The 24,839-nt window shown below is 31.8% G+C and overlaps 1 protein-coding gene across 1 annotated transcript; it reads left to right on the forward strand.

Annotated features, from left to right (window-relative positions):
• The first annotated feature begins 1,721 nt into the window (after positions 1–1,721).
• Positions 1,722–3,611, forward strand: LOC139873532 (peroxidase 24-like). Its single transcript, XM_071861489.1, has 5 exons — positions 1,722–1,800; positions 1,930–2,123; positions 2,245–2,436; positions 2,735–2,900; positions 3,202–3,611. Exons 1-5 carry the CDS (start codon positions 1,722–1,724, stop codon positions 3,609–3,611), a joined length of 1,041 nt encoding a protein of 346 aa, XP_071717590.1.
• The last annotated feature ends 21,228 nt before the right edge of the window (positions 3,612–24,839 follow it).

The following is a 24,839-nucleotide window of genomic DNA, read 5'->3' on the forward strand; positions in this document are numbered from 1 at the left end:
TGGTCAAATAATCTTGTAATCAGCAAATTAAGTCCAAATTATAAAAAAAATGGCAGTTTTGTAGATTTATTTTGTCATGTCATAAAACCATCTTTCGTTTAATAATCAACTGTCACTTAAAAGTTTATTATTCGTATATGATTTCTGATGATAAAAAAAAATCTTCTAAAGATAGCCGTGAGAGCTATCTTTAAAGTTTTAGATATGCATTGTTTCTTTGTACTATGCTAATAACCATCTCACTAATTTGGCAAAAGGTTTAATCTGGCGGAGAAACCCTGACCCCGTGTGCCTTTGGCCCCTATACCGCCCACACAGTAAGGGTCTCACTAATTTGGCAAAAGGTTTAATCTGGCGGAGAAACCCTGACCCCCCATCTCACTAATTTGCTTATAACTACCTCATTAAGAAATTTTTTACCACCATTTAAGCATTAAAATTTTTATTAAATACTCCGTATAACTCTCACGGTTATGTTTAGAAAAAAGTCTGAAAAATAAATAATTAAAAAGTCACTACTGATTTCTCCAATCATTCATTTTATTCAACGTTAATAAAATAACTTAATAAATACTCGTATGATTTGTCGAATGACAACCATGCATGTTCTTGTAGCTAAAGCAATATGTCTCAACATATAATTATTTGTTAATATCTTTTTCTTAAGTTAGCAAATTTGAGAAATAAAGAGTACTTGAAAAGATGAACAGACGATGTTAAGTTCGATCGACTATATTTTTCAAAATTAGGTACTCGTAGTGTCTTTAAGTTTTGCCACAAGTTAATCTCCTAACTATAGAATAAAGAATACCTTCACGGACTACGCTATATCTGATGATAATGATAATAAGGATAATAATTAATAATCTTAATTAAATCCGTAGTATATTCTGTTTTTTTTTTTAAAGGCAGTATTCTTAGAATAATAATATATTCTACTCCTTTAGACCACTCCCAACCATGACGCCGTCATGAGCACTTCCTCAGCGCCACATCAGCTTTCTCTCTCCTCTTTTCTCACCACTTCCTCCCATAACACTCCCATAACACACCATTGCCAACCATGACATACTTCCTCAATTTTTTTATTTACTTTATGTATTATTATTAAAACTAAGTTAGAGTTAAAAATCAATAATTTACCAATCAAATATATGAAATAATGATTAAAAAAAAAACAAAAAACAAAAATCAAAAGAAGACTACACGTATACTACTAGTATAGAACTCCCAATTTTTAGCAACTATCAATTTTGTAGTGGGTCCCATATAAATAAAAATATAAAATACAAAATTAAATAAATTACACCTACCAAACTCATCTTCAACCTCACCCCTTCCTCAACCTCACCCACCTTTTTTTAAACTTCCATTTTTCATGATATATAAATTTACAGCAAAAAAAAGGAAAAAAAAATGCACTGAAAATTGAAAAAACCACAAAACTTCGCCCTCACTCTCGTGGATATGAGGAAATTTTCCAGGGCGAGGAGCTTGAGTACGAGGGAGGGAGGAGCCATGGCGGTACAATGCCATCGGCGCCCTCGAGGAAGTGCAAGGAGGGCGGCCCGATGGCTCACCGTTGGAAGTGGTCTTACAAATAACAGCCAAGTCAAACTACAAATGTCATTTCTATACATGTATCCGTATGCCTATATAAAGGCTTTGAACTAAGGTGTTTTCATATACAATAAAAACAACAAACCCCCTAATTAAAAAACATGAGGAAAGGTATTCTTGTACTTTTGGTTGCTTCCATTTTGGTGGTTGGGTGCATGGCTGGTAATGGTAACGGTAACGGTAGAGGTAAGGGTAATGGAAATGGTAATGAAAATGAAAATGGAAATGGAAATGGTAATGAAGATGGTAATGGAAATGGTAATGAAAATGAAAATGAAAATGAAAATGAAAATGGAAATGGCAATGAAGATGGTAATGGAAATGGTCATGGTGGTGGCCATGTTGGCGATGGTGTGACGTTGAAGATGAATTATTACGAGGAACAATGTGGTTCACTATCAGTTGAAAAAGCAGTAAGGGACATTGTATGGACCAAAGTTGCCGTGACTCCTTCGTTGGCTGCCAAGCTTCTACGGCTTCATTATCATGACTGTTTTGTAAGGGTAAGTAATCAATATATATCTAGCTTTGTTGTATTTTATGTAAGTTTAAAGTTTATTGTTGACATTTGTTTCTATATATTCATAAGTCTTGAATCTAGTTAATGAGTCGTTGAGATTGTAGGGATGTGATGGTTCAATCCTACTGGATCCTACTCAAAATACGACGACAGAGAAGAACGCCGGACCGAATAGATCGGTTTCTGGATACGAGATAATTGATGAGATAAAAGAAGAGTTAGAAAGCAAGTGTCCAGGAATTGTTTCTTGTGCTGATATTGTTGCGTTGGCAGCTAGAGATGCCGTTTCCTTCCAAGTAAGTTGATCATCATCAAAGTTTTGTTTAATTAATGATTATGCACCTGAAATCTTTTTTTATAAGATTGTGATCCAAAAAATCTAAATCAGATGAAAATATGACATTAGTTTTAAGGACATTTAATTTACTCCATAAAAATAATGAGGTCATGTGTCTAGTTAACTTGTTGATTTGTAGTCTGAATTTTTAATAATGATTCATCATTAGATCTTTAGTTCGTGTAGCACATTGAGGTTCTTTATTTTTCTCTATTTTTTAAAGAAATTAATCATTTCATGATTATTCAAAATTGTAGTTTAAAAAGGATATGTGGCCGGTTTTTACCGGAAGGAAAGATGGCAAGATCTCATTGGCATCGGAAGTTGGTAACAACTTACCATCAGCGAATGCGAATTTCACAACTCTCCTAGCTCAATTTGCAGCCAAAAAACTTGACCTTAATGACCTTGTAACACTTTCAGGTATACATCCTTCCTAATGTATACTTACAACATACATATACATGTAGCCGCAGATCTAGTAGTGACGTAGTATAATTTTAATATTATCCAAATGTTATGCATAACGATTACATACTGACTTTATCATGACGGTTATTTTTATAATGAAGGTTATTGAATTGTATAACACTTTTATGGACGATAACGATAGTCGTAAGGATTATCATAACAAACATATGCCCCTATACCTCATATATTCATGTACAAATTAACTTATTTTCTATCAAATATAACGTTTCGAATGTTTTACCTGTCTAAATAGGGGCACACACAATTGGGATTTCACATTGTCCTCTTGTTGCAAGACGACTTTACAACTTTACAGGAATAGGAGATGCAGATCCTTCTCTTGACATGACTTATGCACAAACATTAAGAAAAATATGTCCAAACCCTCAAACTTTCACTACTCTTGTTGAAATGGATCCTAATAGTTCTGGCTCATTTGATTCGAATTACTATCGCGCTTTGAACCAACATAAAGGTTTCTTTGTATCCGATGCAGCATTGTTAACTAATCAACAGTCTGCTACAATCTCTAAAGTTTTGGAAAACCCTCTGGTTTTCTTTGTTGAATTTGCTCGGTCCATGGTTCGAATGGGTGCCGTTGATGTCCTTACAGATGGCCAAGGTGAAATTAGAAAGATTTGCCGAGTCGTTAACAGCCATTAGTGATGACTATTAAATGTTGAACATAATATCTGAAATTGTATTCATTGTATTCCTAATGTTTTATGTTGTTCTTTTAACATGACTTGCAAGATTCGTGCTTTATTTTTACAGTATTATTTGAACTGAATTTAAAATTAAATTGTGGTTGCCCTATTACTCGAAGTTGGATGAAGAGCTAAGTTGCAATATATGATATACTTTTAAATAATCTATATATCCACATCTATAAAAATCTGTCTGTGTATGTCCAAAAATATGTAGTCACTTACTACTCCTTTTTATATTTAATTAGTAACACAATCACATGACTTAAAATGATTAACAAGGATTGTGCCTATGTATCATCTCGATGGTCAGCATTAAATCATTCATTAATAGCTAGTTCGCTTACAACGCTACGGAAACTACTTCCATTTCTCTAAATCTACTCCATTTGAATTTCCACTATAGTTTCTTCAGCCGCCACCATCGTCTCCCGATGTTTCCCTCCGTTTGCAGGTTTGTAGCTTCGTGATGTACTCCTCACGGAAAACCAGCATCTCTCAGGTGGTTCGGTTTTACTTACTTTCTGTTTAAATAAAGGCCCACCGCTTCATTCCCTTTCCAGCGACGCCTTTGGCCTGATTGGATTCTCCTGCCACAAGGCCGGTCTCCAGGCGGCAATCTTGTTTGGGTTTTCCTCGAGATCTGGGTTCCTGTTTTTGGTGTGGGGTTAACTGTTAGATTCTCGCAGTCGGTAGGGGTTTTGGGGAGCTTCTGCTCATGTGGCTCTTTTGCTGCCAGTTGTCTTTTTGAGTGGGTTTGTAGGCGGCGAGCTCCACTACCGGAACTCTAGTTCTCATTTGGTCATATATCGATTATAGGTTGGGTTGGGGCTGATTTGGACAGATCTGCGGTGGATGTGTTTTGTGTGCTGAAATCCAGTAGGTTTTAGTAGTTTGGCCGCTGCCGGCGGTTACTATGGTTGGTTCATGGCTGCTGGTGGCCATGGCTAGTCGCTAGCATACACAACCCATCCGTGGTGGTTGTGGGTGGCAGTTTACAGTGGTTGCCGACTGTGATTGGTGCTATTGGTGGTTGTTTGGCGACCACCGGTGGCTGCCAGCGGCTGATGGTGATTCTGGTTATTTATGACGTTGTTTGCGGCCATTGGTGGTCACTAGTGACCTAAGAAGGTGCTGATCATGGTTGGTTATTGTTGGCGGCTGCTGGTTTCTGTTAGCGGCTACTGGCAAAAGCTAGCTGCTGTTTTGATGATTTTCAGAATCTGCGGGTTTGTAGATGTCCTCAGAAAATTGGTGGAGATAACTGGTTCCTTTATTTTGCGATTATGTATTTAGATCTGTTTGGTTGTTGCTCATCTGGTACGTTCATTCCATTTAATCCGTCGCCGAGCCTATTTGGGTGGGTTCGGTGTCGTTGCCGGCGTTTGTGACGACCCGAGAATTTTCGGCTAAATTTAAACCTAATCTTTATATGATTTCGATATGATAAGCAATGTATGTAATGTTGAGTTTAGAAAATTTTGAAAACGATGTTCATATATTCTATTGACCTTCGACCATTCTTGACGATTCACGAACAATTAATTGTAAATAGTTATGTGTGTATATGTACATATATATATATATATATATATATATATATATATATATATATATATATATATAAATGGAAATTGGAAAAATAATTTGAAACATTATTTGTTGTTGTATTTAAAATTAATTATATAAAATAAAATAAAAATAAGATATTATAATAATTTATTAATTAAAAATAACTATATATAAATAATGTATATTAAAAATAAATATTAAATGATCGTAATACTTGTTGGACGTTTAGATTATTATTTAGAGAAGTTTAATTCGAACTTATGTGATTTTAAAATAAACGGTGATTCGAAAATGGGTTCTATAAATTTTAGGCTTACTAAAAATGTATTTAGGAGCAATTTGTTAAATTTTAGAATTTTTTTATATTTCACCCATAAATGAGAGGGACAGTTGATGTAATTTTTATTTAATAAATTAATGATCGAATTTTATTCCATAATGACCAAAATAAATAAAACTATTTAATTTAAAAATTCGGGATTTTTCTGAGAACTTTTATTCGCCACTGATTAACAACGGACCACGATATACCCACTCCATATAAACTGTCGGCAGATGAAGTTAAAATATAGGCTGCTGAACTATTCTAAATCACAAACTCTATTACTGTTTCATAAAGTTTAATCACATGTTGCTTATTATTACTATATTATTATATTTGTTGGAGTGTTCGTACTGCATTCTATATCCTATCTTTGCATTCTATCCACTCTATATATGCATATACATCACATTAACACTTGAACACTGATGAGCTTCAACTCTTCTTCTTCCTTTCGCCACATCCACCATCTCAATTCCACTACTTGCTTGTTGTTTGAACAACATCTTATACAAACACAAACCTTTCTGTTTTCTCTTCTCTTAATCGACACCAAACATACAACCTCAACCCACCATTTCTCTCTCTCTAAAATCGTTTGAAAACCACCTAGTATTTCCTATTTTGTGCTCGGTGAAACCACCACAAATTTCCACACAAACACCACTCCAACCACCATCATTAAACTATTGTTGTAGCTGCTATATTTGATCACTATTTCACTGTTTCTTCCACCGTTATAAACAATCAAGAACGACCATCTTGTGTTGGTTGTTGTTCGGCTAGAATAAATACCACAACATCATCATCGAACCCTCATCAAGATCAACACACATGCCAAATACTACTGCTATTCAGCTCGTATAAACTTCCAACCGGACACCACCTTACCCTCTCTATATCTCTCTCACGCCACTCAAAACCACCATAACCAAACCATTAAATTTCTTTTGTTGTTGATACCTACTTACTGTTGCAGTCAAGACTAAACCTCCAACACCACCATCTTTCACCCTTGAACCGAACCAACAACCATCAACAAATCGATATAAATATGCTTTTGTTATTCTTGCTCGATCATTAAACCACCACACTTATCATTTACAGCCTGCTACTACCATCTGTATCGATTGTAAATCAATTTATCAAACCAGCTCTTTTATTTTCGATGATGACTAGGACTAAACCCAAACTAGTAACCATTCTACTGCTACGATTGCATTTTTTTTGAAAATAAACTGCTACTATATCTTTTCTTTCTGTTTCAGCCCGAGACACAACACCACAACCATCTTTATTTCAAACACCATCGTTATAATCACCACCCTCGCCACTATCATATTTTTCTGCTGCAATAGACTTTTGCTTCTGATTAATTGCTGCTGCTATTAGCTATGTTAACTGGTTGATCGAATATAAGCAAGAAAACAATAAAGAAAAATAGATGAAAGTTGATGATTATATTTGATACACGATAGGTAGAACACAATAATTTAAAGACCAATTTGAGAAAAAGTGAAAACAGGCTGGGTGGGTACGTGTTGTTCCAGCTGTAGGCGGCGGTTATAAAAAAAATAAAAATAAAATATACCGAACCCTTATGATGCTAGCTATCGGATTCCTTTAGCATTGGGCCACCATATCTTTGATTTGTTATTGGGCCATATGCGTTTTTACTGTTGGGCCAAACTAATACGGGGGTTATATATAATGGATACCGAGTATTAATCAGAAACGTAGAAATGGTCGAATGGGTTAGTGGTGTATTCGGATGAACGAGAGGTCATGGGTTCGAGTCCTGTTTGGGGCATTCTTTTTATAAAAAGCTTGGAATGGGTATACTCTCTTATTTTATCTCAATCCCTATTATTATTAGTAAATATCATGATTATTATTATTATTATTATTATTATTATTATTATTATTATTATTATTATTATTATTATTATTATTATTATTATTATTATTATTATTATTTTTATTATTATTACTATTATTATTATGAATTCGATATAAAATATAAAGTTAAAATGCCATGATTATAAAATAATAGATGGAAAAAACTTACTAACAATTATAAGTATGTACATAGTAACCCATATGAATTCGATATGATAAACGTATGAAAAATGATTAAGATTATGAGTAATAATGAAAGTTTTATACAATAATATAATTATGAAGGTATTATTATTATCAATAAGTATCATTATTATTATTAAGTATTATCATTAAAGTATTAAGAGTATTATTAATAGTAATAGTATTAATATAGGTATTATGATCATTATTATGATTATTATTATTACTATTATTATTATTATTATTATTTTGAACACAATACAAATTATTATAATTATTTTCATTAACATTAGTAATAATATCATTTTTATTATTATTAGTATTGTTATTATTATTATTAAACAAAAGTATCATTATTAACAATACCATTATTATTTAAAATATTATTTCTATAAAAACTAACATTTTTATCTTATCATTATTATCATTTTTATTAGAAATCACTATTATTATTATTAACATTACTTTTATTATTAGTATTATTATAAAAAAATTATTAATATCAGTATCATTACTAAATGTAATTACTTTTAGTATTATTATTATTATCATAAAAAGATACAAATTTTTATTTATTATCATTGATATTACTTTACCAAATAAATAACTATATTAAAATATATTTAAAACATATCACATAACAACATTAATATTTTCATAATAAATACTAATTATTTATCTAAAGTATATAAAATAAGTATAGTGAAATTAATTATTAATGAAACATACAAGTTACTTACATTGCAATTAATAATAAAATATAAACTTGTTCGATTACGATTATATGTTTTAATATATATACAAATGATATAGGTTCGTGAATCCGAGGCCAACCTTGCATTGTTCAGTTTCGTCGTATGCATATTTTTACTACAAAATATCGTATCGTGAGTTCATTTGATTCCCTTTTACTCTTTACATTTTTGGGACTGAGAATACATGCGCTACTTTTACAACTGCTTTATTAAATGCTTTTGAAATACATTTTGAACTGCGAATACATGAAATGCTTTTATAAATGTTTGACGAGATAGACACAAGCAAAACATTCCTCGAATGAATTATGTGAACGTGATAATTGCCACCGTTGAATTATGTGAACGTGATAATTGCCACAATTGATATGAATAATTTTCCCCTGATTATTATTGCTTGGTAACCTAAGAATTAGGGAACATCACTAATTTTGAGAATTAGTGCACGCCTAGTTGACGTGAATCCTAAAGGTAGCTACCGGGTTTAACACCCACACCCAGAATGTTCACTAGACAGAAGGGCTAGTGGGCGTGGTGTTTAGTACTTCGAAGTTTATATGATTATTATACAGACGAGATGTTCTGTTTTGGGGATATTATTATGCGCATTATATGTTAAGGTCGGTTACCAAGCCAAGCTATGAAAGAAATGAAAAGTGAATGTTATGTATCGAGAGAATGATTTTATACACAGGTTATGTGTATGTTATTTTTGTGCACGAGATATGTGTACGGTTACTAAGATTTATGAAAGATGATTTCGTACACGAGAAAGGTGTACTGTATTTAAAAGATATCTCATGTACATTACAGGTGGGTATAAGATTCGAGCCCATTTGTACCATGCAGGATTTAAATCTTGTGTTCTATCAAAATGATGAATTTTATTGTTTATGATAAACTTATGAACTCACCAATCTTTTGGTTGACACTTGAAAGCATGTTTATTCTCAGGTATGAAAGAAATCTTCCGCTGTGCATTTGCTTATTTTTAAAGACATTATTTGGAGTCGATTATCCCAATGGGACCAGATATTGGTGACTTCGTCCAGATGGATTAGGATGGGGTATGACAGCGTTGTTGACTTGGTTGATATCGGAAAACGAATGTTTGCTGGGGTTTATCTCTGGAGTGATTGCAGCCTTGGTTACTTTATTTTTGTGTGGTATTTTAGTTGATTTTGTGGTTTGTATGCTCTTATGTTAATTAGGGTTATTATAGTTGTATATAAAAAGAAAAAGAAAAAAGAAACTAGAAAATGTCACTTTCGTTCTTTTAGTGGTGTTTTATTTAGCAGGTTGTTGTTTTCAAGTGAAGAGATAGTGAATGTATTAAGGATTGAAGTCAATGAAGGCTTGTTATTATGGTTTATTAAAGTCAACATTGGCTAATTAATTAAAGTCAAAGTTGGTCAAGATATAATCAAGCTAAACAACAAAGTATATGAAGATCAAGAAATTGAAAGATATAGAGTTTTGTAGCCTGATATTCGTGATGATTTGAAGATTGCTAACTATGAAGATTTGAAGATTAAAAGTCAATGGAAGTCAAAGCTGAGGAATATGTTGAAGATTGTAGAATTCTGCTACAAGACGCTGCATTTAGGTATGTATTTGAATTATATTATGAAATGTGGTTTTTGTGCAGGTAAATAGAGGCTTGTTTTTGATCCGTTTTAGAATTAGGATTTGGAATTGGTGAATGTATAGTTATAGGGATTTTTAGTTTTATCTTAAGTGTATAGTTTGGTTTTTTTATATAGTATAGGGAATTATTGTTAAAGTGTTACGGGTGGTCACTACAAAACACCCGCCCATTTTGTACTTTTTATTTATATTAATAAATTTGTCGGGGTACCGTCCCCGATAAAATAATCATCGTAGTCTATAACAGTTAAAACTAAATAATCACAATAAGTTGTTTCTGCAAATAGCAATAGTGATAAGAATACCAAAAAGTTATTTAGTTATCATGCAATAATTACTAAATTAAAATTAATTACCATCAAATCTTTCAAGTGATTTCACAAATTTTCCACGACAACCATGGCAATCAAGGTTAACATCCAGCACGATCACTCCAGCATTTTGCTTGTCGTTGTTGTTCTTCAAGTTTTAAATTCCAAACATAAAAAAATATATCATTCACTAAGTAACCTCTGATTGCGGAATTAGGATTTACATGTTATTTAAACACTAACCCACCCACAATAACAACAATTTCGGAATTAAAAGCTAGTACCTAGTTCTTTTTATCTTCCTAAACACACATATTTACACAATAACATATAACAAATTTAAGTAAAAAACTTCTCTTCTTTCAGTTTACCTAACTCTGTTTTACCCATTCTTCAGTTAATTAATACATCTCTAAATCAAGTAATAAAGCCTAATGATGTTTAAAAAGTAACTCAATCAAATAGTAACCTAAAAATATATGTATTAGCAAAAAAAAAAAAAACAAAAAACAAAAATAACTAGATTCAATAATACAATCATGCAAGAAGTGAAGAAACTATGCATAATAATAAAAGAAAATAAAAAGAAAACATATCACAGTGTATTACTAGTACCTTCGGCATGGAGAAAATAATCTTAGACAATCAGTCCAATAGTCAATGAGTAGTATCACTTTTTTTTCTATTACGAGTCTAGCTATTCTATATTTTATCAACCCAATCCCACAATATATATAAAAAAAATTTCATTTAGAGATTCGGCTACCGTATTATAAGATCTTACTACACAATATACGAAATAAAATATTATGTCATTCCCGACTTTCTCTAAAGGTTCTTTTATTTTATTTTCTTTAATAATTTAGGTCAAAGTTCATATATATATATATATATATATATATATATATATATATATATATATATATATATATATATATATATATATTATTTAATACATACTACTAAAATTATGAACAAAAATTTATTAAATATAAAAGAAAGATAAATAAAAACGGATTGCATTTGTGGATCTTTTGTATGAAGAAATGAAAAGAAAACACAAGGACATAAAATTAAAAGAAAGAAAATGAAAGGAAACAAAATAAAATAAAAGGAAACAAAAGGAAATGAAAGGAAATATTAAAGAATGAAAGGAAATGAATGATATTTACAATGTTTTTATTTGATATACTTAAATTTAAAAATAAACTGATTACGTGGAGAAGAGTTGTAACACCTCATCTTGATAAGTATTATTTATAATTATATTTGTGTTTATTAACTTAGCTAATGTTAGAAATGGGACTTAACTTGCAAGAAAAAGGACTAATGTTGTTAGAAAAAAGGATTAGGTGTGTAAAGGGATAAGTTGGGCATGGTTAAATGTGTAAATGTGGGTTGAAAGTAACTAGTTTATTTCTAAAGAATGTACATAAACCGTTCCATATAATGATATAAACAAGTTTTTAGGTCAACCGCGCTTCGCTGCGGTCGAAGTGCTGTTGACCATGTAAGAACTGGTTGATTTCTGTAAAGAGAAAAATGCTCTAATGACTCGAACCTACAACCATCTGGTATCCATGGGAGGCACCTAACCATCTATCCATTGATGTTTTCGCATTTTGAATACAACATTATTCATTTAGGATTTAAACAAATCAGAACTAAAAAATTTTCTTTTTTTAAAAATAAAAAATAAAAAATAAAAAAGACCGCATGATTTTGAAACACAAATTTGGTTGCCGAGTTTTGAACCCACAACCTTTAATTTAGAAAAAACACCAAGACCACTCAACCAACCACAAATTTTTTTATTAGGGTATTTATTATTTATTGTCTTTAAGAAACTTGAAATTGAATTGAAATAAAAACAAATTGAGTTTGAAAATATAAAACAGTTGCCATGGGATTCGATCTCGCGACGTATTGTTTAGCAAACATTACCAACACCACTCCGCCAACTTCACTTTTGTGTTACAATTAGGGTATTTATTATTTATTAGCTTTAAAAGTCGTGAAATTAAATTGAAATTGAATTGGATAGTTACTGTTCATCAATTCTCTAAATGAATATATATAGAATTTCTTAAAACTTGGACCTCTTTTTATTTTTCTCAAAATGTTGAAAGTTTAGAAATAGAGAAATGAAGGTGTTGGTGGCAACTTTTGAGGATCAAGCACAAATCATTTGAATTTTCTTCATGAAAGTAATTGTGTGTAACACCCCGTCAAATCCCTTTAACGGAATGTTAACTCTGATCCCAGTGCTTGGCTTGACTTCTACGTAACAGCAATATTCTACAGCGGAAGCAATTAATACCTGAGAATAAAACACGCAAAAACAGGTCAACAATAATGTTGAGTGAATCTATAGGTTTTAGGAAAACAATACAGTATGTTTAAGAAATAACATTTCGAAAACGTTTACTAATGAAAGACCACCAAAGTTTAATGTTAAAGTTTTTAGACAACACCGCTTCTCGTTTCAAAAGTTTGTTGACACTACCATGTCAAATTTCAATCGTTTGTAGACAACACCCAGTCAAATTTTATCTCGTTTGTTCGTAAACCACAGTTTAAATATCGTTGTATAGTATCTGAAAAACAGTTATCAGAAAAATAGTTTAGTTTCATTGACCATAAGATTCTATCGCAAGCATAAACCGAGCACCTGAATACTAGCAAAGACCCGAGTATAGAAACCACTATACCCACCTTACCTCGTAAAATGTTATACACTGTTTAGATGTATTAAATGTTCAAAGTAAATGCACCACTGCTTTTATAGTGGGTGAGGTTGTCAACCTAACGGATCCGTCCATCTAAATTGTGCTTACCAATGGTATTAAAAGTATTCAAGCTAGAGGATTTTTGAACAAACTCATTATGCATATGTGTAGTACTCATGTCAATATAAAGTAATTGAAAATGTAAATATAATAGCGTGTATTCTCATCCCTGAAAACATGTAAAAAGCGGGACTGTAGACTCACCTTTGAATAAGCTCGGAATGAAAGACAAATGACTTGTACGGTTTAGACCCGAGTAATGTAACCTAAGTATACGTATGTAGGTTGGTCAATATATGTATCTTAAATAAGTGTGGTTTCATAGTGTACGTTGTCTTATTGCTCGACTCGACGCAATTTAAAGTAAAAGTCAACTATATCATGCAAGTCAAACTAAGTCAACCGAAGTCAAACTGAAAGTCAAACTTGGTCAAAGTAGTCAACTAAAGTCAACATCAGTAGGTTCATGTCAAATATTAATCAACATGTCAAACCTAAGTCAAACAATACGTTTTAGGTCATGAATGATCATTTTCACAATTTCAGTTTATCGTCATGCACAAAGTTTATGAACACGTAGCATACTTAGCACATTATCTCATAGTAAAAAATTCAAGTAAATATGAAAAACTCCAGATCAAAAATAAACTTAAAATCGATTCCAAAAAGTCCAGCCAGGGACTCATACGACAATTAAAAGTCAGGAATCAGAAGGGATACATTTGGGTTTTGCCAAGTCAGTTTCTGACCGTGCACTGATTTCTTTTTGGCTATAACCGGAGTTAGGAACATGAAATTGATACAAGATTAGTGGCCATAGTTCAAGGACAAATCAAAGTAACACATATCAAAAATCTAGCAACTTTTGTTTAGCCAATTTGTACAGTTTATTCGTGCAAGTTGATCATTCAGTTTTCAGCTCAAATCAGAATTCACATAAAGTATGGCTCTATTGTGCCCAATGAATAAGGTTTCAGAGATTGACATAAACTAACAATAAGTCAAATATCATGTTAAGTTTCATTTTCCAGAAGCATACATGCTCAATCAATATACAAAATTCACAAAGTACAAAACCGTGTTCAATTTACAGATTCGATTCCCATTTCGTTAGTCACATTCGCATACGATTATCCGAATATATAGATATAATTAACCTATGATATCTACATGAAAGATGAAATACTTTTTGTCTAATTTTCAAATATGCAAAGCTTCAATCACAGAAGTTAACAAATTTTATCATACAAGGTTATTTTCATGCAAGCGCTGTATAAAACTACATTTACACTAATTCTAGCATATCTCGGGCTATACATAAGCAAACGACATGATATCCTAGTCTATCTTGAGTGTTTTTAAATTATATTTCCAGTGGTATAAGTCTCACATGCCAATTCGTTTTCTATCAATACCAGATTTCTGATCAAGTGACAAAAACACAACGATAATTCAAATCGACATAACTTAATCATACGGAAACGAAATCAAGCGAATCCAAAGTCTAAACTCAATAGTTTTTCGCAAGGAATCTGATTATAACATAATAATTAACATTTGAAAAACTTAATTTTTCTGATCAAACAAATATAAATTCGTTTTTAAACCCTAACGCATCAAACAATCAAAATAACGATTACAATTAACATGTACGCGTATAGACTTGAGCAATTGACAACATAACTATGAAACTTTTATAAAAATCAGATTTTTTAAGATTAGGGTTTATGCAATTATACCTTAGATCGCTAAAAGAATTATATCAACGCGTAGAGGAGATCGAGAATTGCAACTTTCGTGCTCCAGGTTTAATCTAAAAATCAAAAATTGATGGTATGGTGATGGTGATGGTGTCGACGTGAAAGAGGGAGAGGGAGGGAGATGACTGCGTGATTTATTTTGATTAGGGTATTATGCAGTGTTTATCTCTCACAAATTAATTTATAGTAAACCCTAGTTTCACAAATTAGCACATAAGTCCCTAAAGTTATCAAAAATTAAAACATAAGGGGTGAGGGAGGGGGGTTTCGGCCGTGGCCCACTTAGGATGAGTTCCCGGGCTCTCGTTTTGCAAAAGCGCGTATTTGTGGTCCGTTTTAAGTGTCGTTTTGTCGTACCGAAGGCCCGGAACGCTAACCCGATCGTTAAACGCAACCAATCGCTTAATTTATTAAAAACTCAATAAATTAAATATTTTAAAAAGTTAATAATTAATAAAATTAATTATTAAAATAAACCCGAGTGTTACGTTGCTCAAAAGCTATTATCAAAATCGTATCGTTTTTATCGTATTTCATTACCCGAAATATTTATTTGAATTAATATCAACCCATATTAATTATTGAAACCCTCCAAAGATAAAGTATGCATTTATTACACGTAAACACATAAAAGTTAAATAATCGCTGTTAATTAAACTAACGGAAGGTTAACGGAAGTAACGGAAAAATCAGGGTTGTTACATTGTGGTTGAGTAATCCACCTTACTAACACTTGTTAGCTCCATTAAAACCCTATACTTTCCATAGTTCATCACCAATTTTGAGAATTTTGGGGCTTTTGTAACCTAAACTTGAGGCATGACTTTTATAGCTTATAATTTCGAATTTATGTGTTATTGTGGGATGGGGGTGTTAGTGTTTAAATAAGGGTATTAAACTCCATGTATACCCTAATTCGAAATTAGTAAGTTAGGGTTTATTGATTAAGATTTGGGTAAGATGGTGATTTTGTGAAGTGAAGACTTGTAGTTAGTGCTTTATTTGACTAAGTCTAATAATTTAGTTTTTTGACTATGATTGACTAAGAAACATTGTGTATGTGAAAGTTAGAGAACAAGAATTTTGGATTGAGTGCTGGAAAGACTTGAAGATAAGTCTTGAACTAGTCAAGTAAGTGTCGAAATAGGTATTGTGGGTCAAGTGAGTTTTAGTAGCTACAATGAGGGAGAAAATAAATAACACCACAACACCTCTCATGAGACAATGTAACAACACATTCTTCTCCTCCTCCTGTGACTAGGGATGGCAAAATGACCCGTACCCGATGGGGAAATCCGAAACCCGTTATAATTAGGTCGGGTCTAACCGAGTCCGTCGGGTCATGAGCCGAATATGGAGATGGTTACAAAAAAAAATTCGGGTTCGGGTATGGTTTTGGATACAAACATGTTTACCCGACCCGTATACCCGACCCGCATACCCGTATACTCGGCCCGAGAAATTTTAATAATAACTTTTGTGTAAATTTAGTATTAGTATTATATTGTTAATGTATGAAAGATTTCTCTTATTTGTTTTGAAAACGAGTATAATTTTATTCAATATAATCATATACAACAAGTTTTCGAGATGTGATATATTATATACTTTGTGTATTTGAGTATTTGAGTATTTTAAAAACTTTTCAATCAACTTTTTGTATGTGATATTTTATAATACTTTAAACATGAAGTATTTAAGTTATTTTTCGATATTTTGATTTGATAACTTATTGAAAAATAGATGTAGAATGACTAATTGGGTGTACCAGTTTACCCGTGAGGAATCCCGAAACCCGATAGTCTGTAAGTAAATGGGGACCCGACGGGTTCCAGGCCGGGTTTAGAGCCGGGTTTCTTAATCGGGTTCGGGTCCGGGATTACCTAAACCCGACCCAAACCCGACCAGATGTCATCCATACCTGTGACGACTCGGTGTCCACTAGGCTTGTAATCACCCCACCAATGCTGGTCACAAATTCAACTATCATATGAATGACCTACAAAAACCAAGAAAAAATTACTTGGGGCACAATATAATAAACATAGTGAAAGCACGAAGATGGATGTATGATATTATGTGCTAATCAAGTAATAATTAATTTTAGTTGGTGTTCTGTAATGTATTCAGTGGCGCAGATAGTATGGTGGCTTCGGGGTGCTCAACTACCCCCAACTTGCTCATTCAAAACAATCATTTAGTATTTTAAATGGAGAAAATTATCTTAGACAACCAGTCCAATAGTCAATGAGCAATCTTACTTTTTTTCTATTACGAGTCTAGCTATTTTATATTTTATTAGCCCAATCCCACAATATATTTAAATGAAATTCCATTTTGAGATTCGACTACCGTATTATAAGATCTTACTACACAATATACGAAATAAAATCTTATGTTTAAAGTTCTTTTAATTTATTTTCTTTCATAATTTAGGTAAAAGTTCAAATATATATATATTTATTATTTAATACATACTACTAAAATTATGATCGAAATCCTGGAATGGAAATGGAAAAACATTACCATGGATTTCATCACTAAATTTCCAAGGACTGCAAGTGGTTTTGATACTATTTGGGTAATAGTTGATCGTCTCACCAAATCAGCACACTTCCTGCCAATAAGAGAAGATGACAAGATGGAGAAGTTAGCACGACTGTATTTGAAGGAAGTCATCTCCAGACATGGAATACCAATCTCTATTATCTCTGATAGGGATGGCAGATTTATTTCAAGATTCTGGCAGACATTACAACAAGCATTAGGAACTCGTCTAGACATGAGTACTGCCTATCATCCACAAACTGATCGGCAGAGCGAAAGGACGATACAAACGCTTGAAGACATGCTACGAGCATGTGTTATTGATTTCAGAAACAGTTGGGATCGACATCTACCATTAGCAGAATTTTCCTACAACAACAGCTACCATTCAAGCATTGAGATGGCGCCGTTTGAAGCACTTTATGGTAGAAAGTGCAGGTCTCCGATTTGTTGGAGTGAAGTGGGGGATAGACAGATTACGGGTCCGGAGATAATACAAGAAACTACCGAGAAGATCATCCAAATTCAACAACGGTTGAAAATCGCCCAAAGTCGACAAAAGAGCTACAGCGACATTAAAAGAAAAGATATAGAATTTGAAATTGGAGAGATGGTCATGCTTAAGGTTGCACCTTGGAAAGGCATTTTTCGATTTGGTAAACGAGGGAAATTAAATCCAAGGTATATAGGACCATTCAAGATTATTGATCGTGTCGGACCAGTAGCTTACCGACTTGAATTACCACAACAACTCGCGGTTGTACATAACACTTTCCACATCTCAAATTTGAAGAAGTGTTTTGCTAAAGAAGATCTCACTATTCCGTTAGATGAAATCCAAATCAACGAAAAACTTCAATTCGTCGAAGAACCCGTCGAAATAATGGATCGTGAGGTTAAAAGACTTAAGCAAAACAAGATAACAATTGTTAAAGTTCGATGGAATGCTCGTAGAGGACCTGAGTTCACCTGGGAATGAGAAGATCATATGAAGAAGAAATACCCGCACTTATTTCTAGAAGATACGTCAACACCTCCAACTGCTTAAAATTTCGAAATTTATTTAACGGGTAGGTACTGTAGTGACCCGAATTTTTCCATGTTTATATATATTAAATGAAATTTTTATTTACATGATTAAGTGTTTCCAACATGTTAAGCAATCGAACTTGTTAAGACTTGATTAATTGAAATAGGTTTCATATAGACAATTGACCACCCAAGTTGACCGGTGATCCACGAACGATTAAAACTTGTAAAAACTATATGATGACATATATATGATTATATATATAGTTAACATGATATTATGATAAGTAAGTATCTCATTAGGTATTTTAACAATGAGTTATATACATAAAATTGTGTTTATTGAATTAAGAAACTTGAAACGATATATATAACGATTATCGTTATAACAACGTCTTACTAAATATATATGATTCATATTAAGATATTGATACACTATGTTTAATCATGATAAATTATAAGTAAACATGTCATTAAGTGTATTAACAATGAACTACATATGTAAAAACAAGACTACTAACTTAATGATTTCGAAACGAGACATATATGTAACGATTATCGTTGTAACAACATTTAACTGTATATATATCATACTAAGATATATTAATATATCAAAATATCAAGATAATGTAATAATTTAACATCTCTTTAGATATAATAAACAATGGGTTAACAACATTTAAAAAGATCGTTAACCTAAAGGTTTCAAAACAACATTTACATCTAACGACTAACGATGACTTAACGACTCAGTTAAAATGTATATACATGTAGTGTTTTAATATGTATTCATACACTTTTGAAAAACTTCAAGACACTTATCAAAATACTTCTACTTAACAAAAATGCTTACAATTACATCCTCGTTCAGTTTCATCAACAATTCTACTAATATGCACCCGTATTCGTACTTGTACAATACACAGCTTTTAGAAGTATGTACTATTGGTATATGCACTCCAATGATCAGCTCTTAGAAGCCCATGTGAGTCACTTAACACATGTGAGAACCATCATTTGGCAACTAGCATGAAATATCTCATAAAATTATAAAAATATTAGTAATCATTCATGACTTATTTACATGTAAACAAAATTACACATCCTTTATATCTAATCCATATACCAACGACCAAAAATACCTACAAACACTTTCATTCTTCAATTTTATTCATCTAATTGATCTCTCTCAAGTTCTATCTTCAAGTTCTAAGTGTTCTTCATAAATTCTATAAGTTCTAGTTTCATAAAATCAAGAATACTTCCAAGTTTGCTAGCTTACTTCCAATCTTGTAAAGTGATCATCCAACCTTAAGAAATCTTTCTTATTTACAGTAATATATCTTTCTAATACAAGGTAATACTTATATTCAAACTTTGATTCAATTTCTATAACTATAACAATCTTATTTCGAGTGGAAATCTTACTTGAACTTGTTTTCGTGTCATGATTCTGCTTCAAGAACTTTCAAGCCATCCAAGGATCCTTTGAAGCTAGATCTATTTTTCTCATTTCTAGTAGGTTTATCCACAAAACCTGAGGTAGTAATGATGTTCATAACATCATTCGATTCATATATATAAAACTACCTTATTCGAAGGTTTAAACTTGAAATCACTAGAATATAGTTTATTTAATTCTAAACTTGTTCTCAAACAAAAGTTAATCCTTCTAACTTGACTTTTAAAATCAACTAAAAACATTCTCTATATCTATATGATATGCTAACTTAATGATTTAAAACCTGAAAACACGAAAAACGCCGTAAAACCGGACATACGCCGTCGCAGTAACACCGCGGGCTGTTTTGGGTTTGATAATTAAAAACTATGATAAACTTTAATTTAAAAGTTGTTCTTCTGGGAAAACGATTTTTCTTATGAACATGAAACTATATCCAAAAATCATGGTTAAACTCAAAGTGGAAGTATGTTTTTCAAAATAGTCATCAAGACGTCGTTCTTTCGACTGAAATGACTACCTCTTACAAAAACGACTTGTAACTTATATTTCTGACTATAAACCTATACTTTTTCTGTTTATATTCATAATATATAGTTCAATATGAAACCATAGAAATTTGATTCACTCAAAACGGATTTAAAACGAAGAAGTTATGGGTAAAACAAGATTGGATATTTTTTTAATGTTGTAGCTACGGGAAATATTATAACAATTCTATACAAATTATATCCTAGCTAACTTATATTGTATTATACATGTATTCTAATATATTATGTAATCTTAGGATACCATAGACACGTATGCAAATGTTTTGACATATCATATCGACCTATGTATATATATTATTTGGAACAACCATAGACACTCTATATGCAGTAATGTTTGAGTTAGCTATACAGGGTTGAGGTTGATTTCAAAAATATATATACTTTGAGTTGTGATCTAGCCTAAGACGCGTATACACTGGGTCATGGATTGATTCAAGATAATATATATCAATTTGTTTCTGTACATCTAACTATGGACAACTAGTTGTAGGTTACTAACGAGGACAGCGGACTTAATAAACTTAAAACATCATAATGTATTAAAAATGTTGTAAATATATTTTGAACATACTTTGATATATATATATATATATATATATATATATATATATATATATTTGTTATAGGTTCGTGAATCGACCAGTGGCCAAGTCTTACTCCCGACGTAGTAAAAATCTGTGAAAGTGAGTTATAGTCCCACTTTTAAAATCTAATATTTTGGGATGAGAATACATGCAGTTTTATAAATGTTTTACGAAATAGACACAAGTAAATGAAACTACATTATATGAGTGAATGATCGAAGCCGAATATGCCCCTTTTGCTTGGTAACCTAAGAATTAGTAAACCGATCTACTAATTGACGCGAATCCTAAAGATAGATCTATTGGGCTTAACGAACCCCATCCAAAGTACTGGATGCTTTAGTACTTCAAATTTGTTTTTATCATGTCCGAAAGATTTCCCGGAATGATAGGGGATATTCTTATATGCATCTTGTTAATGTCGGTTACCAGGTGTTCACCATATGAATGATTTTTATCTCTATGTATGGGATGTATATTGAAATATGAAATCTTGTGGTCTATTATTATGATTTGATAATATATAGGTTAAACCTATAACTCACCAACATTTTTATTGACGTTTTAAGCATGTTTATTCTCAGGTGATTATTAAGAGCTTCCGCGGTTGCATACTAAAATAAGGACAAGATTTGGAGTCCATGCTTGTATGATATTATGTAAAAACTGCATTCAAGAAACTTATTTTTGATGTAATATATTCTTATTGTAAACCATTATGTAATGGTCGTGTGTAAACGGTATATTTTAGATTATCATTATTTGATAATCTACGTAATGCTTTTTAAACCTTTATAGATAAAATAAAGGTTATGGTTGTTTTAAAAATGAATGCAGTCTTTGAAAAACGTCTCATACAGAGGTCAAAACCTCGTGACGAAATCAATTAATATGGAACGTTTATAATCAATATGAACGGGACATTTCATAGGATGGGGGGCCCGCCCCACACTGAGGCTGATACCACTCAGCCATAAGCTCGGTGGTTGTAGATGCGCTTGTTTGCTTTTGGACATAAGAATGATTGCTTATTTTAGTAAAAGATATTACTTTTGACTGGGGTAGATATATCCCGAAGACGCATGCTATTGATATTTTGATCTTTAAGTCAAAGATTGGTGTAATGGGTCAAGAAAACCTTTCTCCTTTGTAACGGGTCATTTTGAAACCAGATTGTAATGGGTCAAGATAACCTTTCTTGTGTTACGGTGATAGTGCTCCAAATGAACATATATTTAGGCGCAATATCCTTCCAATATGTGAAGTTTTCAGTTGCAAATGTTCTATTTTCAAGTAATATTCGTTTAAATAAATAAGTGCGAAGACAAGAGGCGAAAACGAAGATTTGAAGACGCAAATGACCAAAAAGCTCAAATGTACAAGATACAATTCAAGTGGTTCAATTTATTGATAAGAAGCGTCTAAAAATTACAAGAGTACAAGCCGCGAAACGCAAAGTACAAGATATCTACGCGTACGAAAGGACGTTCGAAAATCCGGAACCTGGACATAAACCGGGCTTAAATGCGCGAAGCAACGGACCTAAAATTACAAGTCAACTATGCACAAGAATAAAATATAATATATAAATTATTATATAAATTATTTATATATTATATATATATAATAAATATGTCGACAAAGCTAGGATCCAAAATTTGGTGAGCTGGAATCAAGGGTAAAAACTCCGCACTCGCGGAGCTGTCGGTTTCAGAAATGGCCTATAAAAGCCATCGAATTCAGCCGAGAGAACACACCAAAATATATATACTTCCTCTGTTTAATATATATAATATATATATAATATATATTTTAGTTTTATATTAGATTAGTTTGGGTATTGTAACGGTTATTTTACGGGTTTTGAAGTCGAAGTTCTGTCCGTGTAACACTACGCGATAAATAATCAATGTAAGCTATGTTCTCCTTTTTAAATTAATGTCTCGTACTTAAGTTATTATTATGCTTATTTGAGCCGAAGTAATCATGATGTTGGGCTAAATATTAAGACGGGGTTATTGGGCTTTGGACCATAATTGAGGTTTGGACAAAAGAACGACACTTGTGAAAATGAGACTATGGGTTATTAATGGACTTTATATTTAATTAATATAGAGATTTACAATTTGACGTAGTTATATATAACCATATACGCTTGATCGGGTACGGTAGACGGGATATTTATAAATACTAATAATTGTTCATTTGACCGGACACAGGGAATGGATTAATAATCAATGGATTCATTAAAACAGGGGTGGATTACATACAAGGGTAATTGGTGTAATTGTTAATAAAGTATTAAAACCTTGGATTACATGCAGTCGATAACCTGGTGTAATCATTAAACAAGGTATTAAGACCTTATTACGGTTTAAATCCCCAATTAGTTGGAATATTTGACTTCGGGTATAAGGTTAATTTGGCGAAGACCCTCGCACTTTATAATTATGACCGATGGACTATTATGGACAAAACCAGATGGACTTATCGAATAATCCAGGACAAAGGACAATTAACCCAGGGTAATAAATAAAAATCAAAACGTCAAACATCATGAGTACGGAAGTTTAAATAAGCATAATATATTTTATTTCATATTTCCTAGTACTTTTTTTTGTTATTTTAATTATTGTTATTTATTTTACGCACTTTAATTATTGTCATTTACTTTACTCTTCGCTTAAAATATAAAATCGACAAACCGGTCATTAAACGGTAAACCCCCTTTTATATATTATTACTATATATAATATATTTTGTACAAATATAATTGATTAAAAATATAGTGTAAAATAAGTCGTCTCCTTGTGGAACGAACCAGACTTACTAAAAACTATACTACTCTACGATTAGGTACACTGCCTATAGTGTTGTAGCAAGGTTTAGGTATATCCCATCTGTAAATAAATAATTAAAACTTGTGTAATTTGTAACGTATTTCGTATTAAAAATATATAGTATTTCGTACCCCACCTCGCACACATCAAGTTTTTGGCGCCGCTGCCGGGGAATCGGCGAAACGCTATATTTTTAATTTATATTTTTATAAATATATTTATATATAATTTTTAGAAAAAAAATATAAAAGTTAAAAAAAAAAAAAAAACTGAACCTGCCGAACCAGTTTGAGCCTGCACAGTTAACTCCGCACTCGTGGAGCTTTTTTGGCACCAGCAGACCGCACTCGCGGAGTCGTCTGACAGGTCAACCCTAGCTGCATTAATTACAAATTTAGGTTACATTTTTATTTATTATTTAATTTTTAGGGTTTATTTAAATTATTGTTATTAATTAAAGTTTGTTTATTTAATTTTCTAGTTTTAATATATAATTAGTAATATTAAGTTTTAATATTATTATTAAATTTATAGATTAATATTTTTATATAATAATAATATAAAAATAATATTTTTATAAAAATTGTAATTTTATCATTTTTAGTTTCTTTTTATAAATTGTATATTTATATCGCTTAATTCGTAATTTTTATATTTATCGTTCGTAATTAGTTTTAAGACTAGTATTTTGCCGTAGTTACTTTATTTTTAGCTTTTAAGACTTTGCCGTAAAATCTCTTAATTGCCTTTTCTTTAGACTAAGATTTAGGTGCTTTAGAATTTTGCGACGCCATTTTAAAATTTCAGTACTTTTTAAGTTATTGCCGTTTTGGATATAGAATTCCTTTTAAGCTTTAATACCTTTAGACATAACTTTTAATATTTAGTTTTTAGAATACTAAGTTTCGACGCTTTATTTTCTTATTTTTATTT

Source organism: Rutidosis leptorrhynchoides, chromosome 1 (assembly GCF_046630445.1).
Source record: "Rutidosis leptorrhynchoides isolate AG116_Rl617_1_P2 chromosome 1, CSIRO_AGI_Rlap_v1, whole genome shotgun sequence".
NCBI lineage: Eukaryota > Viridiplantae > Streptophyta > Magnoliopsida > Asterales > Asteraceae > Rutidosis > Rutidosis leptorrhynchoides.

Bases quoted from the DNA above. Each gene is read 5' to 3' on its own strand.
- LOC139873532 (XM_071861489.1), top strand. From the start codon at position 1,722: ATGAGGAAAGGTATTCTTGTACTTTTGGTTGCTTCCATTTTGGTGGTT. The intron at 2,124-2,244 runs GTAAGTAATCAA...TTGAGATTGTAG, and splicing joins ATCATGACTGTTTTGTAAGG to GGATGTGATGGTTCAATCCT. The intron at 2,901-3,201 runs GTATACATCCTT...CTGTCTAAATAG, and splicing joins TGACCTTGTAACACTTTCAG to GGGCACACACAATTGGGATT.